Raw genomic sequence first — 14,091 nt, 5'->3', positions numbered from 1 at the left:
CCTCAGCACCACATAAAAAATAAAATAAAAATAAAGTAATTGTGTCCATTTACAACTAAAAATTAAAAAAAAAGCTAAACCACATGAAATAAATCTGGATTTTTAAAGTAAATACTACCATATAAGCTTGTAAGATAAAATTTTACATTTATTTGTAAAGAAGAAATACCCTACATTGAAAGAAAGTGTTCTCTAACTGTTTTAAATCTACTCATTCTGGGAGGCAGATCCTTTGGTCCCACAATACTAGAAGTGGTTCAAATGTTATTGAGTACTTTTATTTGGAACTATTTTTAACACTAGGTTGTAAATAAAACAACAAAAACAATAAACTAAGCCAAAATAGATAGGCTCATTATTTTATAAGTTATATTGTGCTTTTAACCTGAATTCTTCACATTTTTTTAATGCAAAGTTCTTAGCCTGAGAAATTCTCTATTAATGTTGCCTTTTCTTGTTATCTAAATATAGAGTCTGTCTCTAAGGATAGATTTACCACTATCAAAAAGACTAAACATTATACATACATACCAACCTAGGCAGAACAACATACAGAAATGTTCATATTATTTTGTTATTAAAAAAAAGACTCTTTCTTGTCATCTGACAAGAATGTGATGGTACATGCCTATAATCCCAGTAGCTTGGGAGGCTGAGGCATAGGATCACAAGGTGAAGATCAGTCAAGGAAAATTTAAGAGCTCCTATCTCAAAATAAAAAACAAAAAGGGCTGATGATAATAATAGCTCAGGGAGAGAGCACCCTGGGTTCAGTATCTAGAACTTCAAAGAAAAAATAATCTTGTATTATTAACTTTTGGGTACCCAAAAAAGCCTCATATACATGGTAAAAATCTCCCAACTAGACTCCTGATTTTATTTAAAAATTTTATAGTACACTGAGTAAAAAAACTATTCTTAGTTTAAACCTAACTACAGAGAACTCTTTTCAGCCACACAAAGATCAATCTGAACACTAAGTCAAGTACCATGTGAAATTTCTCAGAACATCAGAGTTGGCAAACTGGGCCAACCATATATAGCAGCCAGCTAAATTCCATTGGCAGCTAAATTCCATTTAAGTATCACTTAAATTGACTAGAGGAAATTAAATTTCAATGACCATGCAATTATTATATTTATAATTCAGCCTAATGTTTACAATATACCAAGTACCATATCACATCAAAAAGGAGAGGCAAGTAACTCATCTTCTATTAGCACTCTTTTATCACAGCATACTGAGATGTTATAACACATATGTAAGCAAATAAATTGATTTGGGAGAACAAAGAAAGGTGGAATTAACTTTCTGGGGACAGTGAAGAAAGATTTACAGAAATGAGCTGAGTTGCAAAGGGTAAATTGGAATTTATCAAGTAAAAGTGGTCAGAACAGAAGATACCTTGGACAAAGGCAAGGAGGAAGAAGACATAGGAAAGTTAGCTGAAAAAGGACTAGTGTGTATAGCTAGAACATATGGGGTTTTGAAAGGCTGGGGGTGAAAATGATTAAAAATAATGGCCAGACTATAAAGAGCCACAGTAAAGAGTTTGTGTTTTCTTCTACAGATATTTCCTGTCCAATGAACAGTTTAAAATATTAACTTTATTAAGGTGTTATTTACCCAAAATAAAGTGTGCATATTTTATACATTATAGTTCAATGTCTTGCCAACATCCACTCTCACATATTCACCACCCTAAAGTCTCAAAGATTACTGTAAGTTATCTTCTATAAATTTTATAGTCTTAAGCTTTTATATTTAGATCTATAATCCACTCACTCAGTTTTGTGCATGTTAGTTTTTGGGTGTGGTACTAAGAATGGAGATGCATTGTTTTCTTATATGAATATTTAGTTGTTATAGCACATTTTGTTGCAAAGACTATCCACTGAAATATACTGCTTTTTATAAAATTCTAATTATACAGAGAAGTATATTTATGGATTCTCTGTGAAATTAATCTATATATCTGTAGTATACTATACTATCTGAATTAATATAACATTTTTAGGAGTCTAGAAATCACACGGTACAAGATATCCAATAAGATTCTTTCTCAAAATTATTTTGGCTATTCTAGGTCTTTTGCATTTTCATATTAATTTTAGAATTAGTTTTTCAATTTCTACAAAACTGGAATTTTGATTGAGACTGCACTGAATCAACAAAATTTGGGAGAAGTAACACCTTAATATTAAAAAATTCTCTCTCTCTTAAAAAACAAAAACAAAAAAACTTCACAATACATTTTCATTTTCTTACTAATCTTCTATCATGGTTACATATTTTTTTTACCCGTTTTGAAACTCACAATATTTTTTGCTTTAGCTAGTCAATTCTCTTTTAAGACATTAAATAAATGAGAAAGCAGCCTCTTCTATGTATTCACACATTCATAATTTATGTCATTTTCCACTTCTTTTTTTTGCTTTGTGAATTTGTATTTCCACTTGAAACACTTAGCTTGGCATATCTTGTATTGTCAATATGTAAAGTTCCCCACCACCCCGCAAAATTACGTTTCTTCTAGATATAGAATCCAGATTGCCAATTTCTTTCAGATGTTTCTTGAAAACATCATCTGACTTTACATAGTTTCTGATAAGTATTTTGAGGTTACTTTTTCTTTGTCCCTCTACATGTTTCACTTTTCCTTAGCTCATGGTTAAGGGCTTTTAGTATCTAAAAGATTTTTGCTGATCAGCAATTCGTGTATTGTGGGTGTTTTTTTTTTTCTTTTCCTTTTTTTGTGTGTTTATTACAAAATTTCTTAAATCTAGGTTAGAGCTTTTATCAAATGTAAGAAAATTTGGCCACTTATTCATTCATATTTTCTTTGGCCACCAGTTCCATCAAATATCATTTTCACTTCAGATATTCTAGAAGTTCCATTTGTATTTAAATGATCTTCTCATATTCTCCTTGCTACATTCATAAAAATGTAGTTGGAGGCTGGGGATATAGTTCAGTTGGTAGAGTGCCTGCCTTGTATGCACAAGGCCCTGGGTTCAATCCCCAGCATCACCAAAAAAAAAAAAAAAAAAAAAAAGTACTTGGTATTTACTCAAACATGCTTATCTGTCAATTCCATTATTTCAGGTTCTGTTTCTCCCAAATGATATTTTCCTGTACTCAATGTCTGAATGCTGGACATCAAGAATTTTCAAGTGTCTAAGTTTTACTGCTTTCCTTTGTTGCCACTAACTTAGTTTAGTTTTTTCAGTTCTCATTTTTACGCTTTGGTAAAAAGTGTCCATATACCCTTCATATGAATCCAGAATGCAGTCTTTCTGGACTGTATTCAGTAGATTCCAGGAGGACCAGGCCCTTATATAAACCATCCCTAGAGGAAAGGCTAATGCTACCTTTAAAAAAAATGAGGTGGCAAAATGGTTAGTATAAAAAATAACATTTTTCAAGTTTCCAAACATCAATGTAATGCAAATAACAGAGCTACAGAAAAACAAAAACAAAAAGTAAGGATCTAAAAGGACTTTATTTGTGAGCTGGGGTTGTGGCTCAGTGGTAGAGCGCTTGCCTAGCACGTGCTAGGCTCTGGGTTCGATCCTCAGCACTACATAAAAATAAAATAAAGATATTGTGTCCATTTACAACTAACTAACTAAATAAATAAATAAAAGGACTTTATTTGTGTCTGCCTCACTTCAGTTTTGCTGTACTCTAGCTTTCTGGAGACAGAAAATGACACTATCAAGGTCTTATTTCCATAGCATTCAGCTTCAAAGCAAGAAAATGACGACCTGTAGCTTTTCACTAGTAGTTGTTTATTTGCATCTATTATTCAATTTATACATCAATATGAAATCTATATTATTTTGGAATTTTATGAAACAGAAACAGATTAGGAAAATGACCACTTAAAGCTCACCACTCATTTAGCTCTGTCAAATCTTAACATTCTGTTCCAGCTCCTTTAATTTAATTTTTTGCATACATGTTATAGGAGAGACTGTTCAGAATATATGCCAAGAAAAAAAAAATTGCTGGGTTGCAGGGATGGCACATTTAGATCTAACTTGATGGTATCAAACTGTTCATTCAATTACACCTACTAAAACTAACAGGAAAAGAGCAAGAAAATTTAATTGGGCTCCATTATTGCCAGCATTTAGCATTGTTAAATTTATGGAATTTTTTCTCCCACCAAACTGATGGATGAGAAAGTGTTTCACGATTGTAGTTATTTGACCTCTCCCTAGTTACTAGTGACATGGGGTCTCTTTTCATTGAATTTTGTCCTTCAGAAGGCTTTCAGTTAAGGTGGAATAAGACTTTCATTATAAAAGGATAAGAAATTTCACAATCAAATTCTAATTTTTGTAGTTAAGTGTGTGGTATATGATAACTAGAGGTGCAAATACAAGTAAACAATCAATGAGGTTAAAACAAAGGAATACAGAATTTGATCAGCCCTTGAACTGTGTAAGATATAAACAGATGGACCAGAGAGGAGATACTGGAGAGAATTCCAGACAAACGTATACTGAATATATAACTATTGAACATTAGTTTTAATTAGTTTTTAAAAAATAAAAATCCTTTTTATTTTTATTTTAATTTAATATTATTAAAGTTCATTACATTTTAGATACCAAGAGAGAACTGAAATACTATTTATAATAATGCCATAAGTATATAACTATACTTCTATTGGTGATATGTCTCTTTAGTCATTTAGAAAGTGAAAATATTTTCAGTTATGTTTGCATCTTATGAAATACTAGTTATTGCCTAAAGAAATTTTTGGAATTATTTGGTGGTATTTTTGAGCCATATAATATTCCCTATTAGGTAAAAATTACCTTAAAATTACTTTTTTTTTTTTTGAAAGTCGCCATTCTGGCATTATTTATAGCAACCATCAACTTTGTTTTTTTAATATTTATTTTTTAGGTTTGGATGGACACAACACAATGCCTTTATTTTTATGTGGTGCTGAGAATTGAACCCGGGTCCCGCCTGTGCTAGGGGAGTGCTCCACCACTGAGTCACAATTCCAGCCCTAAAGTACATATTTAAATGATATTGCTGTCTAGGATTTATGTAGATGGTAAGTTCTAATAACATCAGTACAGTAGGCACATAAAGAATGGCTGCAAAATGAATACTGTTTACTTTAGAATGAATAAGATACTTTCCCCTTCTTTTCTTTCTTACCTGCTTTAACTGAAAATGGCTTTTCCAGTAGAAACACTGTTTGTTTCCAGTGTGTTTTGGTACTCTGGGGGCCCGTGGAGAACATGACCTACATTGGTAAAGTTTAAAAGTATCTGATGAAGTACAAGATTTTTAATATCATGGTACATTAATCTACTAAATCAAATACGAGTTCCAATTGCTTACAACAGCAAAATGCTTATGATCAAACACCTTAGGGCACAAAAATAAAATACAATGTACTCTGCATAATTAATTCTTATGAATAACTCATGATACTTACCTTGTTATGGCAATTCTTCTCAAAATATATATCAAAGTAGCCTGCAATTGCCTGTTTAAAAAAAATATAAATGATTATTAAACTAATTACATGATGTAATTAGTCTCAAGACATGGCAAAATGAAAAATCACTTCAAAGACCAGATACCTCTTAAAATTATAAAAAAGTCATTATCCTGGGAAAGATGTAAAAATGAAGTAATATCATTCGTCTTTTCCCCACAGAAACACACTAATAAATGTAATAAGGTTAATCAATCAATATATATATTTTTTATTAGAAAAATGGACAAGCAGACTACCAAAAGCAAGAGACCAGGGAAAGGGAGGGGTTCGGCCAGTCCAGGGATGACTGCACTTTCCAACTGGGATGCTGATGTGTGGTTTAAGCCACTGTGGACCTCCATCTCTAATGAGGCCTCCAGACAATGAAGCTGAAGGACAGACCCCAAGATAGATCAGCAGAAGCACTAGTAAGCTAAGTCCTGTCTAGACTGCAGGATCATAAATGATTGTGGCTTCAAGCTACTACATCTTGTGATGTGTTAATGCACAGCAATAAACAATGGAAATGTACTCTTATACAAAGCCATTTCATGTAATTTCTTCTGGTCTAGTGAATCCAATTTTAAAGTCAAGTACTAGGAATATTTGTGATGGAATCAAGAAATAATTTTAAAATGTTACCTATTTTCTGAAAATATAATACAAACAAATAATAGTACTGAAATAAAATTTATGTTTAAACAAATACCCAAAGGAAAACCTCCAAAGTTAATTCCTGGGGTCCCTGTGATAGTTTTAAATTAAAATTTAAATTAATCATTGCTTTTTCTTTCATTAATGGAACTAGCTTGACATATTCTATGTTCAAAACTGGCATTAAATTAAGCTTAAAAAGTGTTAAAAACCAGACATTGATTATTGAAAATTTACTATGAAACTAATTTGTGTACTCTGCTGCTCTTGCTAAGAATGTGAAATTTTATTGATCTTGTAGGGTTAATATGGATTGAGTCCAAAGCAAATTCAATATTTAACCTTAAAGTTCATTACATTTTAGATACCAAGAGAGAATTGAAATACTATTTATAATAATGCCAAACAGAGGTATAAAATGATGTGGTCCTGAGCAACAGACTGTTTTATTTATTCCTATATGCCTACCTGATTCACCACTATATTCTTAGTGCCCAGAGCAGTTCCAGGTCTATAATACACAATAACTATTTGCTGAATGAATGTGCTTATTATATATACATAATTCTATTATAGTACTTACCAAACTATATTACAGTCCTTCCTATCAGACCGCAATTTATTTAAAAGCAGGACTGAGGTGTAACTTATATTTCTATGCCCCAACCTAGCACAATGTTATATAGTAGGTTCTCAAAAAAATTTAATCAGATTTTTATTCTTTGATATTTTTAAAAAAAAATTTTTTTAGGTGTAGTTGAACACAATATCTTTACTTTTTTAATTTATTTTTTATGTGGTGCCGAGGATCAAAACCAGCACCTCATGTATGTGCTGGGCGAGTGCTCTACCACTGAGCCACAACCCCAGCCCCTATTCTTTAATCTCTTAAATATAATTAGTGCTACTATATAATCAGGATAATTTATTAAGTAACTGTCTTTTGCATATTAAGCAACTACAAATTATTAACATATACACCAACAAATGAACATAAGATAAAGCACGAAATTTATAAAAGAAAAATCAAATGATTAATAAGCATGTGAAAAAAATCTTGATCTATGTAGGAAAAAAAAAAACAGATAAAAATTCTCCACAGGGAGAAAAAGGGCTGAATACTGAGCTAACTTTTAATGGCCAATGATTTAATAGATCATGACAACATAACACAACTTCTGAAGAGCTTCCAGGTTGGTGGATGCATCCATGTGTCAGGAAGGTGGCACAGCATAACTCCATGAGGACAGAACTCCTGGTTCGGGATCCTATCATTTCTTTTATAATAAACCAGTAAAAGTAAAGTGTTTCTTTGAATTCTGTGAACCTCTATAGAAAATGACTGATACAGAGGAGGGCATTGAGAAACCCTTGATTTGTAGCCAACTTGGACAGAATTGTGGGTAACGTGGGGACCCACTATGTGTGACTGGTGACTGAGGAGGGAGTCAGTCTTGTAGGACTGAGTAGTCCTTAACCTGTGGAATCTGCTCTAAATTGGGTAGTGTCAGAACTGAAATTAATTGTAGGACACTCAGTTGGTGTCACAAAGAATTGGGGAAGTGGTTCTTGGTGTGAAAATCCAAACATTGTGTTGGACTTGTGGCCAGTGGAGAAATAGTTTTTCTTGATACACTATTTGGCCATCAAATGTAGTCCTTGGTTTTCTGGGCTCAATAGCTCATGTCTATAATCCCATTGCTTGAAAGGCCAGGGGAGGCAGGTGGATCACAGGTTCACAGGCAGCCTCAGCATCTTAGTGAAACCCTTTCTCAAAAAATAAAACAAAAAGGGATGAGGATGTGGCTCAGTGATTAAGTGCTTCCCTGGGCTTAATCACTAGTAGCAAAAAAAAAAAAAAAAAAAGTAATCTAAAGGTAAATAGTGATTGATATGAAAAAAAGTCACAATATATTAGCTAAAAAAGTATCTTCATATACAGTATGTATGTTATGGGCACATGTTGTATGTTGTACAAATGTGAATATATGACAGTATGTGTTAGATTTGGAGTATTCATATTCTTATGAATATGAATATGTGCTTATCTATATTGACATTCCCAACATGAACGAAGAAGTTCTATGAAAATGTTATTTTTAAAAAAATATTTATTTTTTTATATTTAACAAATATTTTATTTTTTTTTATGTGTTGCTGAGGGTCAAACCCAGTGCCTCACATGTGCTAGTCAAGCACTCTACCACGTGAGCCACAACCCCAGCCCTGAAAATGTTATTTTTAATAATATTTATAATACTACATGGACGGGTGGTATTCAATTCAACTATTACCTTTGTCTCAGTTCCCACAGTCCTCTCATTCATCTCTGTACCTTCAAGGGCTAACATGTAGTGGGAACTACATGAATTTGGAAAAAAAAATAAAGTCACCTCCAACTAGCAATTCTACAAAAACAGTATTTTCCAATGAAGAGATTAACAAAAGATAATTGGGAAAAAGAATAAAGTAGGAGAATAAATAATGAAATAGCCATAGTAATAAGAATTATCAAACTACATAATCATATTAAAGACTTTTAGACCCAAGTTTGAAATGCATACGATATATGAAGAGAAATATATTTTAAACTCTGGTGAAAAACAGACAAGCAATACTATGGTAGAATAATTATAATTATAGCTGACACCTGAGTTCACAACATTAGAAAATAAAAATGAAAGATTTAATTACTTTTGGCCATAAGCATTTGGAAGGGATCTCTCAGAGATAAATCTTAAAATGCATGTACATTCTATTATGGTTCCTCTTGATGTGTACCACACAGGTTCTGACTCCTCAAGCAGCTTTGCCTTCTTAAGGATGTTTGGTTTAGAGAAATACTAGAAATCACTTCCTTTAGCACACACAAGTAGAAAGCAGAAAAATGAGGTAAGTTAGGAAGAGATTTACCTGCAACTAAAATTATTCACAGATAATGATACCTCAGATAGTTACCACTCAGACATTAGCTCTGAAAAACCAAAGAGAGGTTCTGGTTTATTTAAAATGGGTATTTATTCTCAAAGGCAAGAAAATTAGAAGGTCCCTTAAAAAAGATAGGGCTTTCTTTATTTTTTGCCTGATAGAAGTTTCCCCTTATCCATGGTTTTGCTTTCTGTTTGTTACCCAGGGTCAACTACCGTCTAGAAATACTAAATAAAAAATCCCAGAAATAATTCATTAGTTTTAAAAATCTTATAGTTTATTGTTTTAACTGTCCTGTTTTTATTGTTAATCTCTTACTATACCAGATTATCCCCCACCACACCCACCTCCTCGCTGCACCCAGTACTGGGGATTGAACTCAGGAGTGCTCTATCACTGAGCTACAATCCCTAGTTTTTTTTATTGTTTAAGATAGCATCTTGCTAAGTTGCTGAGGCTGGCCTCAAATTTGCAATCCTCCTGCCTCAGCTTCCTGGGTAACTGGGATTGTAGGCATGTGCTATCATGTTTGGCGCTGGGCCTAATTTATAAATTAAACTTTATAATAGGTATGGACATATAGGAAAATATATAGTACACAAAGGGTTTGGTACTATCTATGCTTTCAGGAATCCACCAGGGGTCTTGAAACATCTCTCTCAAAGATAAGAGGGATGGGAACTATTGGATAAGTGATTCTTAATAGAGATTAAAAAAAAAAATTAAACTTGACATGGAACTTGACATGGAACCATATAAGCCAATTGACCTAAGGTTCGAATTTTTATTTCTGCAGAGCCATTTGAAAGCAATGGTGATATAGCCAATTATATATATATATATCAGCTGATTAGAAAAGAAAAATATTATATTATAATATAACATGTTACTATTTTTTAACTTAGTTTCAGGACCTTGTTACATCATTGACAGGTTATCTTTGGTCTCTTAAATGTTTTTTTTTTTTTAAATAAACACAACATCTTTATTTTATTCATTTATTTTTATGTGGTGCTAAGGACTGAACCCAGTGCCTCATGTGTGTGAGACAAGTGCTCTACCACTGAGCCACAATCCCAACCCCATCTTTGGTCTCTTAAATGTTAATTTCAATGAATTTGTACTCTCCCAGTGGAAGTCATTCAAATATAAGAATAAACAACTATAGGAAATGGGAAATGATGACTAATAGGTAATAGCAATAAATAACTGGGGCTTCAACTGGTCATGTGCTTGGCAAAGATCAAATAAGTTCAGGACTAACCACGGAATAAGCTTCTCTTTTGTCCCACATTAGCATCTTATCAGGGGCACTGGGGATTGCTGAGGGGGGAAAAACAAACCAGCATTAAGATCAAGTATTTATAGGAGATGGGTTAATCTGTAAAGGTAAGATGGTAATTAAATTTTACTGAATTATACCACAGTCCGAAAAATAAGTCCCTGAGACTAAGAGAAGGGTGACCGAGTGGAAAATAACTAGTACAAAAATAAAAACTACAATGATAGAAGAAAACAGAATGAAAGGAGAACACATGCACATTTCTGGGATAGTTAAACACTCTTAAAATTTGTTGAGACTCTCCCACATTTATATTTGCACACAACGGGAAAATGAGCAAGTGGCTTTACTGTGTATTCTAAATGTACATAAGCATTAGAATACAGTTCTAGAATGAGCTGTTCATCTTTTTTTGTGGATTTCCAAAAAGAAAATTACATAGTATTTGTAAAGTGAATCATTTAAAAATCTGTTTTAAGTCACATTTTGCATGTTTATTCCACATGTATGAAAGTAAATGCAGTTCATTTTATTCATGTTCACTTGAACAACAATAACTTTGAATAAAAACAAATTATTTGTTTCATGTATTTTGGTGTAATCAGTCTTTAAAGGGGACACATCATGTGTATGTAACAGAATGGCAACCAATGAAATAAGATCAGACTAGACCTTGTGAGGAAGAAGGAAATTAAAAATTATCATTATCACTATCACCTGCAGGGAGTAATTCATCATTTCTGTTCTTCATTGGTATCATGTTCCAACAGCGTGTGGTTACAGCAGATACAATTAGGCAGCTGGCCACAGAAGTAGGAGGATAATGTGCTTTTGATGGAGTTTATCCAAGCATGGAGATAGAGTGCTTGTAACCCATGCAGCAGAATCACTATGACAAAAATACAATTCATTTTTCGTTGGAGTATTTCTTTCAAAATCTTAATATGGAATTTAAAAGCCAACTGATGTTGAGTCTGAAGTAAGTAAAGAATAAGCATATAAAAGGCATAAAAGTGATTATTATGGCTTACATAATCATATATAAAATAAAACCAGTTGAAAATAGAAACATAAGCTTTACAAGCTGCTGCATGTGTAAGTGTGAACTCTGCTAGTAATAACTGGTGTTCAAAATCGACAAATGTGAAAATTATAATTTCCTCCCAATATTAACTATACCTTAAATTATACCTTTTCTTCTTCAATTAATTTTCTCTTTTACTCCAAGAGAAAATTTGCATCTTTGCTTTCTTTCATGATTCCTCTAGGGAACAACAGACATTAAGTGCCATTAACTCCCAAGGGATAATGCCAGATTGAGTGGTGTTTAGAAACCGAACAATATGTAAGTAGCAAAATAGACAAAAGGTCTATAAGTACGGAAGACACTCTTACTGAAGTATTCAATACAATTCAGTTTTAATTTACTTAAAATATTCCCAGACAATAACTGAAACTCCATTTAAATGTATTTGGATTGTTTACTTCTAATTTCAAAACTGCTTATTTGTGATTTTAGGGGGCAAAATGAATCATCTGTTCTGAGTCTAAAACCCAAGTTAACAGAGAAGAGAAGAAAGAGAGAGAGAGAGAGAAAGAGAAAGAGAGAAAAAGAGAGAGGTCTTGTTATGTTAGCCAGGCTGGTGCCAAACTCCTGGGTTCAAGTGATTTTCCTCAATCTCCCTAGTAGCTGGGACAATAAGAGTGAACCACCGTGCCCTGCTAAAACACACAAGTTTTTGACATTTTATAAATTTATACCTCCCATGCCTTAATTGCCCTACATTTCTTCTTTCCAATAAACATTTTATACAGTCCATATTCAGTGAGTTATCAATATTTTGATGTAGCTTGGTGCAGTGGTACACACCTGTAATCCCATGGTTTGGGAGGCTGAGACAGGAGGATCGCCAGTTCAAAGCCAGCCAGTTTCAGCAAAAAGAGAGGTGCTAAGCAACTCAGTGAGACCCTGTCTCTAAAGAAAATACAAAATAGAGCTGGGGGTGTGTGGTTCATTCGTTGAGTGCCCCTGAGTTCAAATTCCCAGTACTCCAAAACAAACAAAAAATCTTTTAATGTATAATGTACATGTAGAAAAGTTCATTATAAATACATATCATGGTGAATTTTCAAACTGAATTCAGTTGTGAAACTCACATTCAGATTATGAGACAACACCTCAGCCCTCTGGTAAACTATTCCTAGTCAATCTTAGGCATCTGCAATTCCACAGGGTAACCACTGTCCTAATTTCTAAGGGCAGAGGTGATCAGTTTTCTCTATTAGTATACTAAGCATAAAGGGAATAATACATTGTGTTTTTGTGATCATTCGTTTTTTATGGCTGTAGATGTTTTTCTATGACTAATCTCCCTTTAATACAGGGGATACATACCAAGATGTCAGTGGATGCCTGAAACTGGATAGTACTGAGCCCTATAAATACTATATTTTCCAGAAACACATGAAGTTTAATTTACCAACAAGGCATGGAAGAGATCAATAATAGAAAAGAAAAAAAAATACTGTAATAAAATTTACGTGAATGTGGGCTCTCAAAATATCTCACCCTTCTTGTGATCTCTGGTAACTGAAATCTTGGAAGGCAAAACATTAGATAAGAGGGAATTACTGTATACAACTTATCGAGTTTACTGCTGACAGATATTTGAAAAGTTGTAAGTTGCAAGTTTTATGAACAGTGCTATTATAAACTTCTAGTCTGTATCCTTTGGTGAACTATGAAATCAAAGTTGTTGGGTATGTACTGTGAGTGGAACTATGGGGGTGTATATTTTTACTATTTTTGTTAATCCTTATGACTTGCCTTCCATCTGAGACTTCCATCAGGGACCACTTTCTGTTTGCCTAATGCCCTTTAGTTCCTGAGTCAAATGCTTTCCTCCCTCTCTTAAATTTTATTTTTGGTATTCTAAAAATATCCTCATTTCAGCTTCAGCTTCATCTTGAAAGGATATTTGAATAGGGAAGAATTCATGTTGGCAGTTATTTTCTTTCAGCACAATGAAGATGCCAATTGTTAAAATGTCTTCGATCTTTTTGATTCCATAGTTCCTGTTGAAAACTCATGTACTAGTTCACTTATTGGTTTTAGAAGGTAATTCCAGTGCCTCACCCAAACCCCAGTGACTGCTTTTAAGATTTTTCCTTGCATTCTGTAGTTTTACTAGAATGTGTCTAGAATTTTATTCCTCAAGCCACATTCTTCAGGTGATAGATATCTTAATTGCTCTCACTTTTGAGCTAATTGTGAACAATACTGCTAAGAAAGTTTATGTTGACATATTTTTACTTCTTAGGTATATACCTAGAGTTGAATGACATTCAAAAATTGTACAATTCAAGTCATTTTGTGCTTTTGAATTGTAGCATGTTATCTTTCAACTGTTTTGATCTTGGCCATCATCTCTTCAATTATTGTTTGTGATATTTCACCTTCCGTTTGAACTCCCATTTAAATACATATCAAATCTTTGCTGGCATCCACTATATCTCTTGTACCCTCTGTCTCATCCTTGCATCTGCCTGGATATTTTTTTCTGACCTGAAATCCAGTTAACTGGCCTTTCTCTACAGTAAAATAGGGAGATCCGTTCCTAAACTCACATTTAATCAAGTTGTAAAATTCTTTTTTCTCAAATATGCTATTTTAAAAAACATTTCCAATTCTTTGAAGTTAGCAAGCTTGGTTAT

The 14,091-nt window shown here is 33.1% G+C and overlaps 1 protein-coding gene across 1 annotated transcript in view; it reads right to left on the bottom strand.

The window, feature by feature from the left end:
• The window catches only part of Prmt3 (protein arginine methyltransferase 3), a 135,593-nt gene that overhangs the window by 19,409 nt on the left and 102,093 nt on the right, over positions 1 to 14,091 (bottom strand). Inside the window, exons 14-15 of the mRNA XM_076846986.2 lie at positions 5,469 to 5,519; positions 5,186 to 5,273 (exon numbers count right to left, since the gene is read on the bottom strand). Of these exons, the coding sequence (XP_076703101.2) occupies positions 5,186 to 5,273; positions 5,469 to 5,519 (139 nt within the window). The remainder of the gene's footprint in view (positions 1 to 5,185; positions 5,274 to 5,468; positions 5,520 to 14,091) is intronic.

Source organism: Callospermophilus lateralis, chromosome 2 (genome assembly GCF_048772815.1).
Source record: "Callospermophilus lateralis isolate mCalLat2 chromosome 2, mCalLat2.hap1, whole genome shotgun sequence".
Classification (NCBI taxonomy): Eukaryota; Metazoa; Chordata; class Mammalia; order Rodentia; family Sciuridae; genus Callospermophilus; species Callospermophilus lateralis.
Note: the sequence above shows the minus strand (reverse complement) of the source record. Positions and strands in the feature narration are given on the sequence as shown.